Genomic DNA, 20593 nt, shown 5'->3' on the forward strand with positions numbered 1-20593 from the left:
AACGTAATTACAATACGACCCAATCTCAAAACAACAAAACATACCACTTACATTAGACGACAAAGGAATATAACAGTAAGCACAGAAGACAAAGCACTACCACAATAACAATACACAACAATAACGCATTACAATACACTTACCACACAATTATACAAAACTGCAACAGTACAACGATCACCACAACAAAACAGAGCCCAAAAAAAACCAAGCATTTGCATAGCCAATAGGTCTCGCCTTTGGGATCTTATACGTGTTTAGTCAGAGCCACTGTATTTAAGCTATGTTGTAGAGTAGTTTGGCTTTTGTGCAGCATGTTGTAAAGTTAAAACATATAAACCGGCCATAGTTCTGTTTTCCTTGAGCAATCACCAATATAAAACACCAAAAGTATCTGGAGTATGCAGCAATGTTATACAGACAGTATATGACGTCATGTGTGCTAAAAAAGTTAAAAAATGTATAACATGAAAATGTATGAAAACCACAGAAATGTAGGTACGAATCCCATATATGAAAATACAGTCAAATGTGCAGCACAGAAGGAGGCATGGGAAGGGGGGGCAGTAAAAAGAGAAGGACAGAGGAGTGAGCATGGGAGGACAGTGGAGGGGGACTGGTAAAGGGGAGCACTAAGTTGAGGTGAAGTGTGGGGAGCTGGGAAGGGTGAGCAGAGGCCCGAGGATGAGATGCAGGAGGGCAGAAAGAGAATGGGACTGAGAGAAAGGAGCAGAGAGAAGATCATAGGAAGAAACTGATCCGAGAGAGCGAGTGAGGAGAGCGAGGGGCCTTGGGTGGAATGGGAGAGATTAGGGACTGCCAGGGGGGAGGAGAAAGAAAATGTAGTGGGAGGTGAGCACTGGCGGTGAGGATAAAAGGCAAACCCATATGTATAAACGTGGAGGGGGTGTGGGGGCTGGCTGGGAGAGGGACCTTAAAGAGAGACCGGGGGGGTGGGGGTGGGGGGGGGGCAATAAAATGAAGAAGGGAGGGCATTGAAGTGTAAGAGCCAGGAGCACCATACAGAGGGATAGGGCGGAAGTAGAAGGTACAATAAAGGAGGGTGTGCTGAGAGCTGGGATGCAAGGGCTACAGGGAACAAATACAGCAAGATTGGGCTTCAAAGACTATAAAAAGGAGAGATAGCGAGTGAGGGAAGAGATGCTGTGAAAGGGCAAGAGAGATGTGGGCAGCAGAGGAGAAGTGCGTCTGAGAAACAAGTGCTCTTGAAACCGAAAGAGGATCAAATAATACGTGGTTAGAAAGAGAGGGCTTATGAGTGAGAAATGGACACGACAATGTCGAGCGAGCGAAGCAATAGTGCGTAGGATCAGAAAGAGAGAAAAAAGATTTATCAGAACCAAGGGAGAACTGAATAAAATAAAAAATAAAACTACTTCGCTATTGCAGAATATAGGAAACGAGACGTAAGACGTGCAGCCGGAGCCATTGGGCTATGTGAGCCCCTCCCCCCAAGCAGCTTCTTGATAGGAGGTCTTGTAAACCGCGAAGCCATGCACCTTGAGGATTGCAAGCCTGGTTGGCGCTGGACAGTTTCAGTTCATCCTCAGAGGAGCAGCACCAGTACCATTAATGAACGCAGGGACCAACCAGGGGAGGTACAGAGAGAGTCATGCTGGAGAGGGAGCCGCGCGGGAGGGCACATGCATGTCTCGAAGGTTTAGAGGTGCGGGCACTGGCACCGCATCAGAGGGTGACAGCTGGTGCAGGCTTTGCCGCAGAAGAGTGCATCGGCAGCGTTTTACAGTGACTAAATATAACATTTTAGAAAGCAAAAAGGGTGACTAAATGGAGAGAAAGGGGGAATGGGTGTAAATATTTGTGGAAGAAAGCTTTGGAAAGGAGGACTGGTAACAGAGCCGGATTAGATAGATTAGTGCGTTGAAGTGAGGGGATGGCCATGCATATTAGCTTGTGCGCACTATTGGTGCGGATTTACAGACATTGGGAGGAAGAGGAAGTTAGTGCAAGGATAGCGGTGCAGAGATGACAAGCCTAGTCAAGCACTCGTGCTTGTGCTGGCATCCACGATAGCGAGCAGCGGCACGCAGACAATCTGTTTTCAATTAGCACACGCACCGCTGCTCGCTTCCGCAAGGTGGATGCCAGCACAAATGCTTGAAAAGAGCTGACCAATTTCTAAAGGTCATCTCGTAGATCAGCACGTGCACGCTGCCTACGCAAGGCCTAAAAAACCAACAGCCTGGAAGGCGGCTACTTCCACAACTAATTCACTGAGCAGTGACTTCCATTAAGAGTTTTAAATTCCACTACAGTGACCTGACTTAATGAAAACAGGCATGAACTGGCCATGCACAATATTGCCAACTCCTGCTAAGGTTCCCTCTGCTGCCAAGTTTGTTTACCAGCCGCAGCCCGTACAGGTAAGAGTGGTGGGTCATCGTCCGTCAAAATCCCCCCTCCCCACCTGGCCCCTCCGCTCTTACATGCACAGGCCACTGCTGTTGTCTACTGCAGTAGCTACGCAACACGATAAGCGAACTCTGTGTGGCTGATGCGCCTGCGAAGCTGTAGGGCCCAAAGCAATCACCCCAATGGGCTGCGCCATGGCTGTGGAGGAAAGCTGTGTGATGAAGGGATAGGCCTGTGCATACTGGGGCTTGGTGACAGAGCTGAGAAGGGCTGGGTACGCTCCCATACAATAGGAGTCCTGGAAAGTTTGACTGTTCGAGCGCAGAAATCTCAAACATTTTACAATCAGCTCCACCTTGAAACTTACTAAGCAAACCTTCAACTTCCACAGCAATTTCTTCCTCAGGTCGACAAATCTTTGCCACCATGTTAGAATGAAGCATAACCCAAATACATTTCTAAAATAATCATTAACTTATACTATTTAATGTTCCTTCAAAGATGAGAGGTTAGTGACGTTTTAAAAGTAATTTTTTTTATTACAAGATCAGTCTGTATTTCTGTCTTAGTCAGATATATCTGATTACAGAAACATTTAAGAAAACATTGGTTAGAGATAGCATATACAATTCCAGCACGTTCCATAAAGGAATTAGTCCCTCTCAATCTAAAATACCTAACCTATCCTAGCAAGAACCCATAAAGAGTTATTTTGGAAAACAGAAAGAGAAAATTTGGAGCAACAGGCTAGTAGCCATGAAAGGTCGAGCTCCCCATAAAGAATAGTTCTGGAAACTCGGCAGAGTTTCCTAACAGCTGCAGCCACAAGTGTTAAAACAGGTAGAAAGAAATAATAACAGCAGTAGTTATGATCAGCATGGACCAAGACCCCTAAAACGTATCCAAGAAAAAGTAAATCACTGCTCACAGTGGCTTACAGTAATTCAGGCAAGATATAGCACAGTCAATGCTAAAGGGCATATAATGCACTACAAGAATACCTAGAATGCAATAGCCCTCTAACTAGGCACCTGTACTATATAAAAAAAGCACAAAACATGTTGCAAATCCCGAAAGTTGGATCATCTCTAGCCAATAAGAAAGGATCTTCCGATGGTCCATCGTCTTCTCTCTCGATCCCCACAGTAAACGTCCATGTCGACATGTTGTTATTTTAATGTTGCTACATAGTATTAAAAAAAGTTACATCTAGGAAGGTTCCCATGAAAACCTTTGCAAGCCTACTCTGTTAGCTGTTCGGTGTTCCATTGTGTAACAATTGACTGCTCTATGAAATTAAACATTAATATCTAGCATGTCCTGGTTAGATCATGAAATTCAAATGTACAGCAAGCATTTTCTTTATTCAATATACTTGATCTTTTTAAGCATGCGGCAGAGGAAACAAACTAAAATATGATGAACTAATATGGTGTGAGGAAGAAAAATACATTTTGAAGCAAACAGCACATTTCACGAAGATGTCAAGTTCTGCAGTTCAATGACAACGTTAAATCATCATTTACAAAAAAGGCATTTATTTTATCAAATGGAAAGGAATTAATAAAAAAAAAAAAAGATTGAGGCCTAGCAGTGAAAGAACAATAGAAATGGGAGCTTTCAAAACAGTTTAGTGGTCTAAGCGGTTTTGTATTGATTCTTTATTTAGTGTCATTAGTTTCTTCTTAGTATTTGTTTAGTTTTTTTCCTTTCTTCTTTCCTTTTTTCATTTCATGGGTTATTGGAAGAATTTTTTTTCCAAGTGCATAATATTCTGTATTAGTTGCACCTTATCCTCACATTTCTTGTTTATATAATCTTTTGTTGATAATATTTCCTGTATCATATTGTTAAGTCTTATGTTTCTTATCAGGCGTGGTTTTGAACCAAATGGTATATTTTTGCATATCTACAAAATGTGTTGTTCTTTTGTTTTCTTATGGAAAATACCTAATAATAAAAACTATTTGAAATGGAAATGGGAGCTTTCTGCAGAAATAAGCAGCATTTTTCTTTTTTTGGCACATTTATTAAAGACACATTTTCTCTAACCACTATATTGACACACATTTTCCTACGTTATGGTGCATTTCTATATTGTTATGAGGTAAATTTATGTAAAACGTTTCAACTTACACAACTGCAATGGCGACCCTGACTCTAGGGGGCACCAAATCACAGTGACAACATCTGTTTAGGTTCTTCCCTTTAATAATAGTGTGAGGAGGAAGTGATGGGCCAAAAGAGAGAATCAGAGCACCTTTAAGCCGCTTTCACCTCCCGCCCACATCCAATAGCTGTGACCACCCCCCTAGGGTATATTGGCCCTGCAAAGGCCTTGCCAGCATTGGGCCTGTCCTGGTATCCTTGATGGGTGAGACCCCTCAGAATGTTAGAATTCAGGCCAACATTACACTAGCCATACAAATGGGGTGCATGGCAACCTTCTTGATTGACAGCTGATGCACTGCAAATGTGCCCGGTTCTAGGTCCCAAGCTAATGTTTTCTCATTCTACCCTTCCTTGAAATGCTGTAACACACTTCTGAAGGCGAGTGACTGACACAATGGCCCACTGGGTATGACTTACAAATCAAAGCTCATTTTCCTACCAATCATCATCTACTGTGAGTGACTGATGTGAAGTTTGCGAGGGCCTGCTGGCCTTTTCCCTTGTGATCCGTTATAAACCAGCCTATCTTGAATCACTCTGGGTACTTGCATCACGATTAGACCTCTGCCTCATGTCAAGACATACATCAACCCATGAACTTACCTTTGTAGACGCTATCTCAGAGAAATCAAAGATGCCTACTACCCTTGGTCTAGTTCAAAAGACCAAACATTACGCTCAAAACTGTGGAGAGAACTCTCTTCCACTAAAACAACGATGAATGTGATCCGCGAAGACATGGTGACAATGCTGACAAACATAAAATCCTTGAGACTGGACCTCACTCTGTTCTATGACTCAATGGACATGGGGCTGTCAGTAGTAGCAGACAAGTTTGAACAGTTTAGCAAAGGTGAAGATTTGGGCACAAATTATAGAATCTAGGTACAAAGGTGACAGATTTAGAGGCGGACCATTTAGCCTTTCTGGAGATCCAGAGAATTTGGAATTGGAAGACATGAGCACCTTCTTATCATCCTTTTATCATGCATATCCCACTTCTGATCTAAATCTGGCATTCCAAAAGGCACATATAGGTTCACTCAGGATGGCCAGCAGACTGAAACTCCCTTGACCAATTATAGCTTGTTTTTGTAAGCATCAGCAGACACACCAGGTGGCCTCTATGGCCAAAGAAAGGGGCTCAAATATCTATGACAAGAAATTCATCACAGCAGACTGCTCAAATAAAAACAACTTAAAGAGGAGACCGTTTCTGACCCTCAGGCCAGTGCTCGTAAAGTGGGCATCTCATACAACTTACTTGAACCAAAGCCCATATTCCTTGCCAACAATGGAAAACAAAAACAGTTTTTCATGGCCTGGAGGGTCTAGAATGCTTTTCAGAAACACTGGACTTCACATCCATTAGAAAGAGAAGAGAAAACAGTAATGCTAAAGACTGTGGCAGGGGGATGGGCAGGACAGACAATGAAGTCTTCGTGGTCAAAGAAGGAACACCTGGAATTAGTCACAAAGAAATGAGCAAGTCAAGAAAGACTTAAGGATGGGCTGGATAACAGCAGGAATAAGTCAAGATTACCCCTAAAGTTGTAAGTCTGAACTGTTTGGAGAAATGGTAGTCCAATTTTGCTAGTGTATTCCATCGTCACATCTAATTCATCATGTCTCCTCCAACTCAACAAGTGCCCAAATATCACTATCTCGCTCAATGTGATTGGTATGACACATTATCTAAAGCACAAGCAGGTGCTAACGTAATCGTCCCCAAGTATTATATATTTTAAGGAGAGACTGGACGAAATCAATCGGGAGATGAGTGAAACCAAGGAATACCTTACACAGAATAAGTTACAGAAACTGGGGAAGGAGCAAAAAAAATTCTCCCTAGAACGTATACACCCTTAGCGCTCTGAAGATTATACAGCGAATGACAATCTTCAGATTACAACTCAAACACTGGGTCATCTACAGAAGGATCGGTGTTCCCTGCACCAAGAAGTCGTCTTCAGAACAGAAGGGCGAATCGCCAAAAACCTAAAATATGGCATACCCCTAACTACCAGAGCCACCCACAAGGAGTACCATACCAACCATTCAACCCACACTTCCATGGCTGGATGAACCCATTTTTTCAAGGACCACCACCAATGGCCCCCACATCCAACATCAAGCGGGACAAAACTACCAACAGCAGCTTCCTTTTTTAGGAAGAGGCCAGATGAACCAGAGATCAAGACAGAAAGGGGTCACTTGGTCAGACCAAGAACGACAGGTCCACACCAGGAGCATGACAGGAGCAAAACTTGGGACAAGCACAACACCCTCGTCCTGAATTTAACTGACAGAACCCTTACAAGCAACCAAGAAAAAAAAAGTCCTGAACAAAGGACTTGGGTATGTCCCCACACTGAACTTGGACATCTTCAAACTGAAGTGTGAGATTGCTGAGTTTTGCAGCAAGTTAAAACTTAAGCCTTCTTCAATAACCAAGAAGGCCATACTCAAGATGGAGACCAACACTGCGCAGAAAATCAAAATTCTGTCCCTTAAATTCCCAAGTCCCAATTGAGATACTCACCTTTGAAGAAGCCACCATGAAGGAAGTAGATGAACTCAGTGACAGGATCAAGAAACCTTTTAAGAACATCTCAAAGGCAGAACAACATGCCCTTGACGTATTACGGAATGATGGTGAGATTATAATAAAGCAGGCGGACCAAGGCGGCGGGATCGTCCTGCTAAGTAAAGAAGGCTAAAGTCTACAATGTACGGAACTACTACAGATCAGAAATTCTACAAGAAAATCACCACTGACCCCACACTGACCATTGCACTCAAGGTGGAAGAGGCTGAAATGAATAACTGGTTCTCCAAAAAAGAGGCAGAGTTCCTACAGACCAAAACACCAAGGGTACCATACTTTATTCGCTCCCCAAGACCCATAAGGCACGGAAACCACCACCCGGTAGACCAATCGTCGGCTCGGATCTTAAACCCCTTTCACAATTCGCCGACCAGTATCTCAAACCAATGACACAGAAAACACCAACTTATCTCAAAGACACTAGAGATCTACTGAATCTACTGCAAGATCAGAACCACTCGGAAGATAGCATGGTCCTGGTGGGGCTAGATGTAGAGAGCCTCTACACTAGCCTCCCCCAAAGGAAGACCCTAGACACCCTTGAAACATTACTATTCTGCACACATTGGGATTCGTTCTTGAGTGCTGTAGGCTAGCATTAACCGAAAACTACTTCCAATACGACGACACCCTACACCAACAGTGTCACAGAACTTCAATGGGCAGCACATTTGCCCCTAGTGTGGCCGGCCTGTACGTCAGCAATTTCGAGGAAACACACATACATAACGTCAATAATCCCTTCCACCACAGGATCCTGTTCTGGATGCGCTACATAGACGATATCATCCTCATCTGGGAGGGTGATATGGAAAGCCTCAAAGAGTTCCACACATGGATAAATACCAGAGATGAGTGGCCTAAATTTACGTATACAGCAGATAAAAAGAAACTCTACTTTCTGGACATAATATATGCCGAAAATCTCACCCTACATACAAAAACTTTTTTCAAACCCACAGCAAAGAATAGTTTACTTTCTTACCAAAGCTTCCATCCACGGCCTCTCAGAGAAAATCTCCCTTATAGCCAATTCTTGAGACTGAGAAGGAACTGCAGTAAAACCCAGGAATACAAAAAACAAGCAGACAATCTCTGCAAGAAACTGAAGGATCGCGACTATCCACAGAGAGTCATCAACAAATGTAAAAAGAGGGAGGGAAATCAAAATAGAGACAACCTACTGGACACTGTATGAAAAGCACCAGTACAAGATTTGATGACCTGTGTAACAACGTACAACATTGCATCAAACAATGTTAAAAAAATTGTCAGCAAGAATTGGAGAATTCTGACTTCCGCCTCCCTTAACTGGCCAAAACCGAGATTCGCCAACAAAAGAACACGCAACCTCAAAGACATGCTGGTACACACCAGACCTCCCCCAAAGAAACGTGGAACAATCCCCCAAATACAGGCCACTACCCCTGTGGCTCCTGTTCCGTCTGTGACCTAACGAAAGCAGTCAAATTGATTCAACTCCTACCCGACTTAAAATGGACCATAAGAAGCAACACAAACTGCAATACTACCCACATCATCTATATGATCACATGCCCATGCAATATGCGCTATATAGGGATGATGTGTCGCAAAGCGAAACAAAGTATATGTGAACATAGGAGCAATGTAAAATGTAGAAGAAACACCACCAAAATGAGCAGCCACTACATTGAAGCAAGACACACAGTGGAGGACCTACATTGGATTATTTTGGAAACCTTAACAACAAAAAGTTCCACTGCAGAGAGAATTCTCTTCGAAAAGGAACAAAGATGAATGCACAGATTAAGAACCGATACGCAAGGGCTAAATTACCATACCCCTTGGTTGAGTCTAAACAACTGAACAAAGAAGAGAAAATTAACAATATCTCTAGACATCAGCGAAACCTAAGATTATTTGTTGCCAAACACTAACTTTTAATACTGGGAGACCAAATAACGACTCACAACGAAGGCTCAGCACTAACAAAAATCTCAAAATAATGATAATCGCTGTCACCAGCAGTAAAAGACTCTGACCATACCATTTGGTGTAATGTTAATACGGAGAGACACTCACCACTGAGTTAACTGAAAAATACTCAGTTTCTATTAGATTGTTTTTTTCTTTTACAGTTTCTATGTACATTGAAATAATTTCCATCTCCGAATATTTTTGGAAAAATTGGTTTAAAAATCCTTTGAAACGTGCCAATTGTCTAGAAAACAGACTACATACCAGACTTTAGTCTTTTTCCACTTTTACTCTTTCTCCACGAGTATACAAACATTCACCCGGAAACAATAGACACCACCCGGGCCCAGAGCGGAAGAGTCAACACAAGTCGTGTTGACACGAGGCCGAAGGTAGCAACCGGAGCACAGAGTGGCGCCTGCAAAACCGTAACGTATAATTTACCGTTCCTAACCAAGTCATCCTTCTATTCAGTAGGCCCAAGGACTCACTGGCAGCCCGCTGAGGCACTGAAACAAAATACGGAAGGTATGTGTACGAATATTACCGCGGTGGGCCCCTTGAAGTCACGCATGCCCACTTTCTTGTTCCAACGGCACAACCTGTATGAATGTACTTGAGTCGGGTAAAAACAACCCCCCTGTTGTCTAAACATAACTCCAGCATTACCGCTGGCGGCACTTTGTATGACGCATGCCCAAGTTTTCTTTCTTTAACGACACACCTAGTCTGAATGCACCTTAGTCGGATAAATTTACGCTCATTGAACGTAACATCATGATTTTCTATTAGTTATACTGCATTTGACACGAAATGCCGTAGTACTCGCCCTATTCTTGACGAGCGAGTGACAACCCCAACAATTTAGCTTTGCTAACTGCAACCTTACCATAGGAGCATTCCACAGACGACTCCTCCCCCACTCCTATGACGCTCCACTAAGAGTTAAACAACAATGCGGTCTTATGACACATGAACCACATACTGCTATTTATAAGGACCCACCGAGTGCTACTCCTTTTTAATATCACATCGGGAGATGGACCATCACGCATTGTCAACTAATGAGAATGACAGAGCCTCATACTGCTAATAGCAATTTTAAGCATCTCTTTTTAGCGGAACAAGTAGAGATATTTTGCCAACATATACCCATGCCATACCTAAGAATAATAACACTAGAAGAACTGAGAGAGTGATTTTTTTGCCATAGCAAAAGAAGAGTGGTCTTTCGATAAATTATTGCCATTTTCTAGTGGCTAGCTTTGTAATAAATATGATATCTTTGTAAAATAAACTAACAGACAGGAAGACTGGAAAATTCAACCCTCTCCACATGTCTGTGTCCCCTTCTCCCCCACCCTCTTGTATTCACAGGTACCATTGGACCTCACCAAGAAACAGATTATTACATCTTTTTCTCACTTTTTCCTCGAAAGGAAACATTTTTTCAGAGGGATACACACTTAGAGACACTCACAGTCTCTTATCACCTTTTCACTTTGGTCCTGAAGACAGCCCATCTGACCTATATAGGCGACAAATGGGCTGAAACATGTCGACCACTTTTTAACAACTGAGTGCGAGAGATCACTAATCAAATCTCAAAACGCGCCACCTCAGATTTTTAACCAATATCTCGAATCCAGACTTATTAAATCAATTCCTGGCTGTACAAGTATTTTTTAAGAATAACCACGAGTGACCCCTACAATATCACTGATCACTACTGTTCTAACCAGGGTTACACCTCCGGTTGGAGGAAGCATGATCACTAAGCCCATGATGATGCAGTCACATGAATAGAAGGCGGAGAACCAAGATCTACTGCCAACTCCATCTTTTACACGTAAATGAGGGTTTTTTATTGGGACACAGTAACACTAGAAATGCTAACCCAGGTTATGCAGGACAAGTGATCCATTCCCTACATGATTTTTTTGATACTGAACCAAGAAAGCTGAATGGATTGCAGCTTCTACTTTCTCCCTCTTCTTTGATTATTTGCATATTGTCTACTGCCACCCCTCCCCTACACACACACACACAAACACTATCAATATAAATCTATAAAGTGGCATTATTCTTCACTCTCGAGCTGCAGGATTGTTTTTTGTGTCCGGTCACAGCAGAGCTTGTAAAACAGGGCAAGCGTGAAATCAGTATTTTAAAAGAACATGCAATTCAAGTACTAGAATCGGCTTTATAATGAATGCCATATGTCGACTGAGAGTTATGATTCTTGAGCACAAAAGGCCCTTAAAAACATTGGTGCCCATTGTAGGTGTAGGAGGGCTGGATCGGTAGCTGACATACAATGAATCTACATGGAACTTATTTACTTGCTGTAGCCAATCAATTTGCTACAAATCAAATTTGCAAAATGGTAGCTCTCTTTAATTTTATACACAACTTATTTGGTGAGAGTTATTCTTTTAAAAGGCCACAATTTTTTCTATAGTTTCAAGGAATGAATGGCATGCAGAGAGTTGGAGAGATGCTAAACGTTAGCAATGAAATTAAAGTTTATTACTGGTTATTCTGGTACAGGTTGGCCGAGAAAATACTAAAATTAAGTAACACCAAATGAAAGAATAAACAAAAACTATCCAGCAAGAAACACAAAAGAAGAAAGGGGAAAAGCCATTAAAAATAAGAAATAATAAATTATATTAATCTTGACAAATGTTTACTGTATGTCTTGGATATTGTCCTTACCGACATGGATCTTCAGCATCAGATTCGGAATCTTCATCACTGCCAATACTCTGCTCCTTTGCTACATCAGTGTCAACCAGATCCAAAATGATTTTGCTCACATCTGTTGACAAAACCTTCTCATACAGCATTTCATAAAGAATAGCTGGGAACAAAAAATAAAATGACGATTCAGTTAACAACTACTAACTTTTAATATTAGCTGTACACATTTCATATTGGACTTCTGCCTCCACCCCCAGTTTATGATAGGTCTTATGCCATGCCTGGGTGTTAATGTGTCAGACCTGGGGTAGCCAGTAACTACTGGGCATTATGTTTAGTAAGTAAAGTTGTCTGCCATGGATGTAGAATGAGCTCTGGTTTTACTGCTACTAAAAATATTAGTCAATATTAAAGTTAACTAAAACTCTGCATACTTGGCCCAACAAAGGCTGCTTCTGCAAACAGTTCAGGTTTACTCTGGGGAATTGGTAGAGGTTTGGGACAGGTACCTTGTGGGTTAGAACACGTGGTAAATGTCAATGTTCAGTGTTATTAGCTTAATAAGGAAGAGGAGTATTTATAACCATAAAGTGCAGGGCAAAACAAGCTCAAAGGTCCTAGCACCTTCTGAATCTAAGGTATCACCTCACTAAAAGTATCCTATGACTTGAGTAACTGCTTAGTAAGTAAACAGGTTAGTGTAAGTGTATGACAATGATCATGATCATATCCGCAATACTCTACTTGGATTGGAGCCACGAAGTCCAATCCATGTGCCTGAAGATAACTGGGCTATTGATCTATGGGTCCCATCAATGAATTGGTCCAGCACAACCGCTGTTTGTGCACTGCTGGACAGCAAAGATGGGCTGGCCATTGCTACTCAAGCAAGAGCTCCCAACACCAACTCGAAGTTGAATAAAATAAATACAGTGGATCCTGCTGCCACCGAAAGGGGCCACCCTGCACAATGCGAATTCAAGGTCTGCCTGGTGCTCAGAAGTCTCTGATCTTCAGGTAATGGAGACAGGCACAGGGGTGGAAACAAAGATTGCACGGCCAGTTTAGTGCCATAGTAGCTCACAGTGCTGGTTCCCGGATGCCAAGCAGAGCTTAAGTGTAGGTCACTACTGCACAGTTGGAACCAAAGGGCACCTGAATTTATCTCAGAATCTACCAGCTTATTCAAGATTCTGAGGCGGTATGGCACACACAGATTGGGGGGCACTCACTGCAACAGTGTTTCTTCACAGATTATGCTGGGCTCCACACTGTAGAGCGGGGATGACACAAAATCTTAAAAAGATGATTAATCAGAAACCAAAGGCTCTTAGTTAGTTGCCGTATCTGGGACTTCCAGCCAGAGGTCCTGGCATTAAAAGAGAAAACAAAAATAAATAAAACAAACAGCTATACGAATCACAGATCATCAATGGGAGTTTAATCATGAGAGAACACAGACAAGCACCTTGTACCCCTTAAGTCACATATGCTCAACACACCCTAGTTTAAAGATGCTGTGTCTGTCACCAGCTCCAGGAAAGGATTACTACTGGCTATTTGTCGGATCGCAGTGTAAGTGTGCAAGCTTGCAAGGCAAAGTTGATGCTAATGCTTATCTGTTGATCTTTGGTCTTAGTCTGGTTCGCAAGAGGGCAATCCTCTTCACAGGTCTTAGGTAACCATCAACAGGCCCTGAAAGTTTGTGTTTGCCCCCATTAGATGCTGAATATTGGGGGCAGTCTTAAATAGAACTTGGTACTTGTCCCCAGGATGGTTTCAGTCACAGTATCACAGGTCTTCCTCCAGCTTGAGAGCACAATAGCATAAGGTGTTTATTCCGGTCCTTCAGACTAGATGCCAACCTTGGGGGCGCAGTCCCAGGCCTGATACATAACCATCTCAGCTGGATTGTATGCTTTCTGAAGACAGAGTTAATACATCATGCTCTTTTCAGGGGACCAGTGGTTATCCAAAGGTGTTGGCCCTGGCAGAACCCAAGGCATCATCAAGTGTATTATTTGTTTAAATGTGAGTCCTTCAGCAAAGCAGAGGTCAAATGGCCACTTTCAAGGGTATTCACAGTTGCATTGGAGGGCAGGCTAGAGGGAACTGTCAACAGCAGCCTGGATGCATACTTGACCAACAAACAAGGCATCAGAAAAACTTCAACGGATCCACTTAATAAACCAATCCAAGATTTCTGCCTGAAAGAAGTTCAAGTTTGCAAGGAATTACACTCATTTGTGAAACCGCCACTTTGTCCAAACTACCATGTTCACACAAACAAAACATATTCATGCTTGTGGTAGTCAGAACACTAAGGAACCTAGGCAATTAATGGGTTTTACAGAGGAGAACTGTAGTCTCCCTCTCCTAAGTCCACAAAGACACGGGGTCCAAATCACTGCCGCCCACTGCTGGTCTTTTCATTGCCTGGGATGAGGGACGATTTTATTTAAGACTAGTGATGTACATCCTGGGTGTGCCCTAATCCCCTACCCTTAATCACTAATGTCAAGTACTCCACTAGGGAGCACCTAAAACAGGTCATCTTAGTGCCAAAGTGATCTAGAGGAGAAAAGATTACCCCGGATGAAAAAAAAAGGTAATCAATAACATGAAAATAATGAACAAAGTCAACATTAAATCAACTTCAACCGGGGTTATGCACCATCTTTATCGAGTAGGTTCTTTATGCTCCATTTTGGTGACACTGCCAAGTGAATGTCTGGCAGAAGCAAACAGAACTTCACAGAAGTACGAGTTACTTACCTTTGGTAACAATGTATCTGGCAGAGACTATTCTAGCCGCAGATTCCTTAACGTAGAATTATCCCCAGGCGTGAGACTGGATCAGGAAAACTTTTCTGCCACAGCACTCCTGCACGCCGGGAGGACGGCACCATGTGACTGCGCCATGAAGTCGCCTGCGTTCGTGACGTCAGCGAGGATACATAAGTCCCACCCCGGCGCGCCTACGTCAGTTTTCTTCGGAGAACTTTCGGTGCCACAACGCAGAGCCATCACAAACAAAACTGGAACTGTGTGTGAAAATCCAGCTATACAGAAGGGAAAGAAACAAATGGGGAGGAACAGCACCATCCAGAATAGTGCCAGGTACTAAGGCACCAAGTCATGGAATGAAAAAATAGAGCACAGCTACAGTGAGCAAGGTCGTAACCAACATAACAGCCTCCTTAGAGGCAGAAGGCATGTGAAAAAAAGGCACAGCAGACAAAGAAGTCTGCAACCATCGCCCAGAACAGAGAAGGGTTACAAGCCAGAATGGAAGAGCAGTGGCAAGTCATCCTCCAACCACACCAGCAGGGGGGGAGGGGACTCAAACGAACTGAGGGGCGAGACCCAGCCAGGAGGAATCACCCCAAGGACTGTAAGAGTCAGAAGTGCAAGCAAACCCAAGGAAGCACGGCACAACAACCCTTAAATTGGAGACCAAATGCATGGGCGCACAAATACCCAGGCATTCGCCCACCAAATACCAGAAGGGAAGGAATGGAACAGCAACAACAACACCAAGGCGAGCATCCACCTAGGGAGGGAGTCAAAAAAAGGGGATACCCGCAGAGGACCATCGCCCTGAAGCAGGCGAGTACAGAAGACCCAGAGGGGTCCTCGCAGAAACGGGGAGGAGGGCGGGTCGTGAAGGAATCTGCAGCTAGAATCGTCTCTACCACATACATTGTTACCGAAGGTAAGTAACTCGTACATCTGATAGAGACTACTAGCCGCAGATTCCTTAACGTAGAATAGATACCCTAACTATATAGCCCCGCAGAAGGAGGGTCTGCGAGAGGACCTCTCCAGCTCAAACGAGCTCAAGACCCCCAACAGGGGACCAGTCATGGGGACAGGGAAAAACAAACCTAGTCCACAACAAAAGGGGAGGAGTCACAGGCCCGAAGCAGAAGAGAACCTCAGCATGGAGGACGAACACCAGCCCCAAGGGGATGTGTTAGAACGACAAAGAGGCCATCCAGCCTTTATCAACAGGTAAAAACAAGGCAATACAAAGGAGGCCAGAACACCCCGAGCCCAGTGAACGTACCAGGAACCTCCACCGGAAGACCCAATGGTACAGGCGACACAGGGGAGTACCGAGGGAGAAGAGCTACCCACAGACTCCAAAGAGAAGAGGCAGAAGCGCAGCAAAGCCCTCCACCTGGAAAAACGTACCCAGTGCAGAGGGCAGCCAAGCCTGTCATAGTTCGATGTCAATAGACAAGACAAAACAGCGCCTCAGCAATAAGGCAGAATAAGAACGTAACCTCACAATGACCCCACAGGACAAGAAGCAGGAGCGCCAGGGCCCATGCCAAGGTCTCCAGCGACAGAACAGAAGAGCAGGTGGGGCAGCTACTGACAAGCACCACGAAACTAAACGCCCAGACCACGTCGGGCTCAGAACAAGGGTAAGGCTGGGAAAACGTCCCGAACAACCCCAAACAGGACCGCTTTAGATAGAACCGATCCACAAGAAGTGCGATCAGCTATAAGATAAGAGGAGAAACAAGGAGGACGGACCAGGCCGTCACACAGGAAACTATTCCCTCGGAAACACCTGACACAGGACCAGAGCAAACGGCAGGCGAAGGGCAAAAAATACCGCAGCATAACACCACAGACGGCCAAGCCATGCCCTAGTAAAGATCAAAAACCACACCATCATAAGGCAGCAACACCAGGATGGGCGAGGAACCCGCAATGGGGAGCCCACATCCTCCAAGCGTAAGACAGGGCTATACAATAGCTACATGTACCCCACATAGGGTAGGATACGTCCCAAGAAAGCATGGGAACCACTCTTAGGGAAAAAACAATCCCGCATCAGAGGACAAAACCAAAGACCTGCGACAATAACCACAGATAGCTTAGTAATCGGCCAAAACACCTCGTCACCAAAAAAAGGGGGCTGAACCAGCAGCCAACTAAAGAGAGTGGTTAACCAAGGACCCCAAGGGCACAGTAACTCTCACAGAAAGTGTAACAGCCACTCCAAAACCCAAAAGTAGAAGCAAGTGGGATAACACCTCCCACCAAAGACCCAGAGGATAAGTAAAACAACCTACTGAGGAGGAGAAGGGGGAGGAGGACGGAGCCCGCAAGAAGCTGAATGGCGGAGTGACCCTTGAACCTGCTTCCAGGCAGGTCGCTCCCCACGCCGCGCAGCTCCACCTGACTGTGCCCGTGTCTTGAGCCCAGCGGCTGCTGTGAGTTTGAGGCCTTAGGTTTGCTTTTTGCCCGTTTTACTGTTATTGCCTGCTCTGTAACTGTTGATTTTTGTGCTTATTTTTTCCTCCTCCTTTCATTCCCACTGCTCGTTGTACCCGCTTTTTGCCGTCTGTTCCCTCCCCGGTGCCGCTTCCTGCCCCTGCGGCCCTGCCCCCGCTCCCATTCGTCCGCTCCCCCCCTCCCAGCTGCTCCTCCCTCCCACCTCCCCTTCTTATGGCGACCGCTGCGCAGAGAAGGGAGCGACCCTTTACCCTGCTTCAAAGCAGGTTGCTCCCCACGCCGCGCAGCTCCACCTGACTGTGCAAGTGCCTTGAGCTCAGCTGCTGCTGTGAGTTCGAGGCCTTAGGTTTGCTTTTTACATGTTTTACTGTTATTGTTTGCTCTGTAACTGATTATTATTGTGCTTCTTTTTTCCTCCTCCTTTCATTCCCCCTGCTGGTTGTGCCAGCTTTTTGCACTCTGTTCCCTCGACGGTCCCGCTTCCCACCGCTGCGTCCCCTGCGGCCCGCCCCCCGCTCCCATTCGTACGCTCCCTCCCTCCCAAGCTGATCCTCTCTCCCACCTCCACTCTTTATGGCGGCCGCTGTGTGGCCTAAGGCAAGCCAATCTGCGCCTGTCCGCACCTGGACCGCACCCAGCTCCATAACCCCTGGCCCCCGCGAACACCACAACGCTCATCTCCGCTACGATGCCAGCACCCTCCACGCACTCAACACTAGACGAACACACACCTACAAGACAGGTTGCAACAACCTCAGATGCATACTTCTGAACACCCACTCCGCATGCAAACACGCCATCCAACTCTGGGACCTGCTCGACACATCCTCCCCTTACTTTGCCTTCCTGACAGAGACCTGGATTAACGACTCCTCAGCACCAAACATCGCCATAGCCATCCCGGACGGCTACAAGATCATCTGCAGAGACTGCACCAACGGAATAGAAGGTGGAATCGCCATCATCCACAAGTCCACCCTCAAGGTCTCAACCAACTCTGACAACACCCTCAACACCACCGAACACATACACTTCCAGATCTACACTGATTCCAACACCACCCTCAGGGGAACTCTGATCTACAGGCCCCTGGACCACGGGCACAGTTCAGCGACTACATCGCCGACTTAGTCAGCACGCACGCCCTTGCGTCCACGGCAGACTACATCCTCCTATAGGACCTGAACTTCCACCTCGAGAAAAACAATGACACCAACTCCACCACCCTGCTCGACAACCTCAGACTCAAACAGCTCGTCACGACTCCCACCCACTCCGCCGGACACACGTTTGATCCTATCTTCTCCGCAAGCTCCCACATCCCCTTCAGCCACACCACGAACTCCACTGGACCGATCATCACTGCGTCCACTTCACCTTCGAGAAGCCTACCACCAGGGCACAAGTCCTAAAAAAAGAAGTGGGGAGATGATGGTGTCACGACAGGAAGTGACGTCACGAAAAGTGGCTTGCACCATCAGACTCATTGCCTCATCTCACTCACCTCTTAGATGCGATTGCATCAGAGAAGCCAGCGCGTGAGCAGCATTCTGAATGAGCTCCGATCTGGCCCCAGAGAGGCCAAAGAGTGAATATGTGGCTCTATTTGCTCCAGTTATCCAGCTCCCAGTAAAATAAGTGGGGAGACGCCGTCCAACCGCGTGGTACCGACTCGAGCCCTGCCTACCACGCACCACTGCACCCAACAAATCCCCCGCCGTTGATGGAGCAAAATCACCGAAGATCAGCTACACACCACCCTCGCCCGAAGCCCACCCACAGACCCCACCGACGACGCTGGATCGAAGACTGCGCCAACACCCTCGCCTCAATCAAGAATCCCTCCAACAGCTGCACCAACAAGACTGCCGGCTGGTTCACTGCTGACCTCCAAGCAAAACTGCCAAAAGCTGGAGAAGAAATGGCGCAATGAACAGACACCAGAGAACCAAGCAGCCCACAAGAACGCCATGCGCCAACACCATCACCTGATCAGATCCACCAAAAAGACCTCCTTCAAGGACCACCTCGACAACAACGCACACAACAGCAAAGAGCTCTTCAACATTGTGAAGGAACTCTCCAACTCCAGCTCCAGCACCAACGACATCCCACCTTCGCAAGACCTGTGTGAATCCCTGGCCTCCTTCATCCACTGCAAAATCGCAAACATGCACGCCAGCTTCAACAACCAGGCGTCCACCACCGCCAACGACACCTCAGACCCCAAGGCCGCCACCCACGGCGACCCCCTTCTCACCTGGACCAACGACGATGACACCATCAAAATCATGAGCACCATCCACTCCGGCTCTCCGTCAGACCCGTACCCCCACCGCATCTTCAACAAAGGCAGTGTCACCATCGTACCCCACCTCCGCAAAGCCATCCACATCTCCTTCGAGACCGGGACCTTCCCCGAGAGCTGGAAGCACGCCGAGATACACGCCCTGCTCAAGAAACCCAAAGCAGACCACAAGGACCTCAAGAACTTCCGGCCCATCTCCCTGCTCCCGTTTCCAGCGAAGGTCATCGAGAAAACTGTCAACAAACAGCTGACCCGAGGAGAACAACATCCTGGACCCGTCCCAGTCCGGGTTCCGCAGCAACTACAGCACCAAAATCGCCCTCATCACCACCACCGATGACATCAGGGCCCTGCTTGATACTGGCGAGACAGCGGCCCTCATTCTCCTGGGCCTGTCAGCCCCTTCGATACGGTCTGCCACCGCACCCTACGCACCGGCCTCCACGATGCAGGGATCCGAGGCAAAGCATTGGACTGGACCATCTCCTTCCTCTCCGGCAGACCTCAAAGCGTCCGCCTCCCTCCCTTCCTATCCAAAGCCACCAAGATCATCTGCGGTGTACCCTATCCTCCCTCAGCCTGACGCTGTTCAACATCTACATGGCCCCACTCGCCCACGTCGCCAGACGGCACAACCTCAACATCATCTCCTACGCCGACACACAACTGATCCTCTCACTCCCCAAGGACCCTCTCTTCGACAAAACCAACCTCCACGAAGGTATGAAAGCCATCGCCGAATGGATGAAGAACAGCCATCTGAAGCTGAACTCTGACAAGACGGAGGTTCTCATCCTCGGTTCCACCCTCGACCTGGGACGACTCCAGGTGGCCGACCACCCTGGGAGCAGCCCCAAGACCCACCAACCACGCTCGCAACCTGGGATTCATCCTCGACTCTACACTCTCCATGGCCAAGCAAGTCAACGCCATCTCATCCTCCTGTTTCAACACCCTTCGCATCCTCCGTAAGATCTACAGGTGGATCCCCACTGACACCAAAAGAACGGTCACCCAGGCCCTCGTCAGCAGCAGACTGGATTACGGAAACGCCCTCTACACGGGAGCCCCAGCCAAACTACTGAAACAACTGCAATGCATACAGAATGCATCTGCCCGTCTGATCCTCGACATCCTTCGCCACAGACACATCACACCCTACCTGAGAGACCGGCACTGGCTTCCCATCAACTAGA

The 20593-nt window shown here is 46.1% G+C and overlaps 1 protein-coding gene across 1 annotated transcript in view; it reads right to left on the minus strand.

Annotated features, from left to right (window-relative positions):
- Positions 1 to 20593, minus strand: part of OTUD4 (OTU deubiquitinase 4) — a 577225-nt gene that overhangs the window by 346021 nt on the left and 210611 nt on the right. Inside the window, exon 7 of the mRNA XM_086962254.1 lies at positions 11852 to 11996. Coding sequence (XP_086818380.1) covers positions 11852 to 11996 — 145 coding nt within the window. The remainder of the gene's footprint in view (positions 1 to 11851; positions 11997 to 20593) is intronic.

Source organism: Lissotriton vulgaris, chromosome 3_1, assembly GCF_964263255.1.
Source record: "Lissotriton vulgaris chromosome 3_1, aLisVul1.2, whole genome shotgun sequence".
In the NCBI taxonomy this organism is placed as follows: Eukaryota; Metazoa; Chordata; class Amphibia; order Caudata; family Salamandridae; genus Lissotriton; species Lissotriton vulgaris.